Raw genomic sequence first — 2,500 nt, forward strand, 5'->3', positions numbered from 1 at the left:
TGATAACATAAACTACCCTCATTGCTGCCAAACAGTCACACCGTTTGGCATCAGCGTTGGCTAGATGTCGGGACACCGTGCACAGTGGAGACATTAGCTAGTGAAACATGGCTACTGTCATTATTATAATGAGAACAACACTTGTTCCTGCTGTCCTAATCTGCCTTCGGCACAGTGAGGTAGGGCTATTTGAGGACAAGCGCTGTGTGCAGTGTAAATCAGGGGGGAGGTTTGGACAGTTGCAAAGGTTTGGCACAGATTGAGAAGGGTTTTTTTTAGTTATTGGAGTCCCTGCCTTCTCACTTCTGCAATAGAGCCAGTTGGAGTTGAGCTCTGCTTTAGGCTTTATATAGTAAAACATTACAGGGAGATATTGAGTGCGTTTATATGCAGTTCAGTATCCCGAATATGAGGCTTATCCCGGCTATGATCATGTTCAGGATACTGAACTACAACTAAACCCACTCACTGACTGCAGTATGTGTATGCAGGGAGCATTCCTGTTTCAATCAGATTATTGCCAATATTCGGTTTAAAACAAATTCCAGAATATTCTGTTTACATGTGTTCTGCTATCAGAATACCCCCAAAATATGACCACATTTGAGAATGAATAATATAAATGAATATATAATATAAAGAGTTTGCATGACTCGTGTACAAACCAAAACCTGCCTATATGCGATGCGCTCACTGTGAAAGAGGGGCTTACAAAAAACAAAAGCCATGGATGTTAGCAATGGATTCATTTTATTGGTTGGGTGAGCCGTGTTTTTCACAGGATTTCCGTTAGTCAAGGTAAGGGGGGTGAGGGGTAAGCCGGCATCAGAGACACTATCACTATCATCACTGGAAAGGCTGTGTTGTGCAGTTTCATATGAAATATTGTTTGAAAACCCTTAATAGTATAATTTTTTGGGAAAAACAATTTACATTTTACAACACAAAATCTTTATCTTTTTAGGGGGCCTATAAGGTGGTAGGTGTTTCTCGTCAGGGTGGGTGCCTCAGTAAAGTGGGGGGGGAACCTGATCTGTATGTTTACGCTATAACAAGCGTGCACTGCACTGTTATAACAAGCCTGCTCATCACCCTATGCTCCTATCATTTTATGTTGGTTTGATGATAAGCCTCCAGCGGTCACCGACAACAAGAGGTATAGACTGAGAAGAAAGGAAAGAAAGAGATGGAGAGTTTGAGAGAGTGAAGCAGATTTTCTGTGTTTACCAATGAAGCTGGATGTGTCCCAGGTGCCCCATTGGCACAAATGCTTTTATTGCAGCATTTGAAACCGAGGTGAATGCCATACAACAAATGTTTGCATTCAGTGTTTGAAGTGGAAAATAAGAGGTGCAGAAACTCCACTCCACTTCCCTCCACTTCAAGCACTGTTTGCATTATTGCGAGTTTCTTTTGCAATATTGCAAGTTATGAATGACTGCTCAGCTGGCAATCAATTACTGTGACGTTAAGAGTGTTTGAATACTGTTAAAAATACTGTTCTTGAGAAAGAATGCTGTTATGTGTGGAAACTTTATCATTACAATTCAACCCAAGGATATGCAATTGATTAATAACTCCCTGCTGTTTGTTGTCCTATGACTATGACATGTCCTTGAGTGGTGTTCTTAAGGTCAAGTTAGTGTGGTCTTTGTGATAAGCTGCCGTGTGTGTGTGTGTGTGTGTGTGTGTGTGTGTGTGTGTGTGTGTGTGTGTGTGTGTGTGTGTGTGTGTGTGTGTGTGTGTGTGTGTGTGTGGTGTGTGTGTGTGTGTGTGTGTGTGTGTGTGTGTGTGTGTGTGTGTGTGTGTGTGTGTGTGTGTGTGTGTGTGTGTGTGTGTGTGTGTGTGTGTGTGTGTGCGCAGGACGAACTCAATGGCTTCAGTGCACCTTACTGTAGAGCTATAGATACCACCCCCACACACCAACCCTTACAAACCCACACACAGTCGTGTGAATATCTATGTATGATGTGACCCTTGTATGGGCGCTATTTTGTTTTTGTGAGAGACATGCTGGTTGTTGTATGTGCTACGGCATGTGTAGTAGCGCCCAGCACAATATCAATGTGGACTCCAGTGGACTAGCTGTTATGTGTGTGAGTGTGAGTATGAGTGATGTGTGTACTACGTAGCTTGAAGTTAATGAGTGTGTTGCATGTTTTGTGTGTTTCAGGTCGTGCGCAGGATGAGCTGAATGCCTTCAGTGCGCTGTACAGGCAGCAGTACTCAGTGGAGTACTGCAACAAGATACGAGAGGAGATGGAGGAGAACCAACAGCGCAGGACACAGCTGCTCAAACAACGGGTACAGAGACTGGCCGTCTGTCTGTCTGTCTGTCTGTCTGTCTGTCTGTCTGTCTGTCTGTCTGTCTGGCCGTCTGTCTGTCTGTCTGTCTGTCTCTCTCTCTCTCTCTCTCTGTGAATGAAAGAAAAGGAACAGATTTACATTTGCCTGATTGATCTGTGACCATGAGTTCACAAGAGGAGTGCACATGAATACT

At 43.6% G+C, this 2,500-nt stretch overlaps 1 protein-coding gene across 1 annotated transcript in view; it reads left to right on the top strand.

The window, feature by feature from the left end:
• niban1a (niban apoptosis regulator 1a) overlaps nt 1–2,500 on the top strand; it is a 36,751-nt gene that overhangs the window by 12,409 nt on the left and 21,842 nt on the right. Inside the window, exon 2 of the mRNA XM_063201263.1 lies at nt 2,174–2,304. Coding sequence (XP_063057333.1) covers nt 2,174–2,304 — 131 coding nt within the window. The remainder of the gene's footprint in view (nt 1–2,173; nt 2,305–2,500) is intronic.

Source organism: Engraulis encrasicolus, chromosome 6 (assembly GCF_034702125.1).
Source record: "Engraulis encrasicolus isolate BLACKSEA-1 chromosome 6, IST_EnEncr_1.0, whole genome shotgun sequence".
Lineage (NCBI taxonomy): Eukaryota > Metazoa > Chordata > Actinopteri > Clupeiformes > Engraulidae > Engraulis > Engraulis encrasicolus.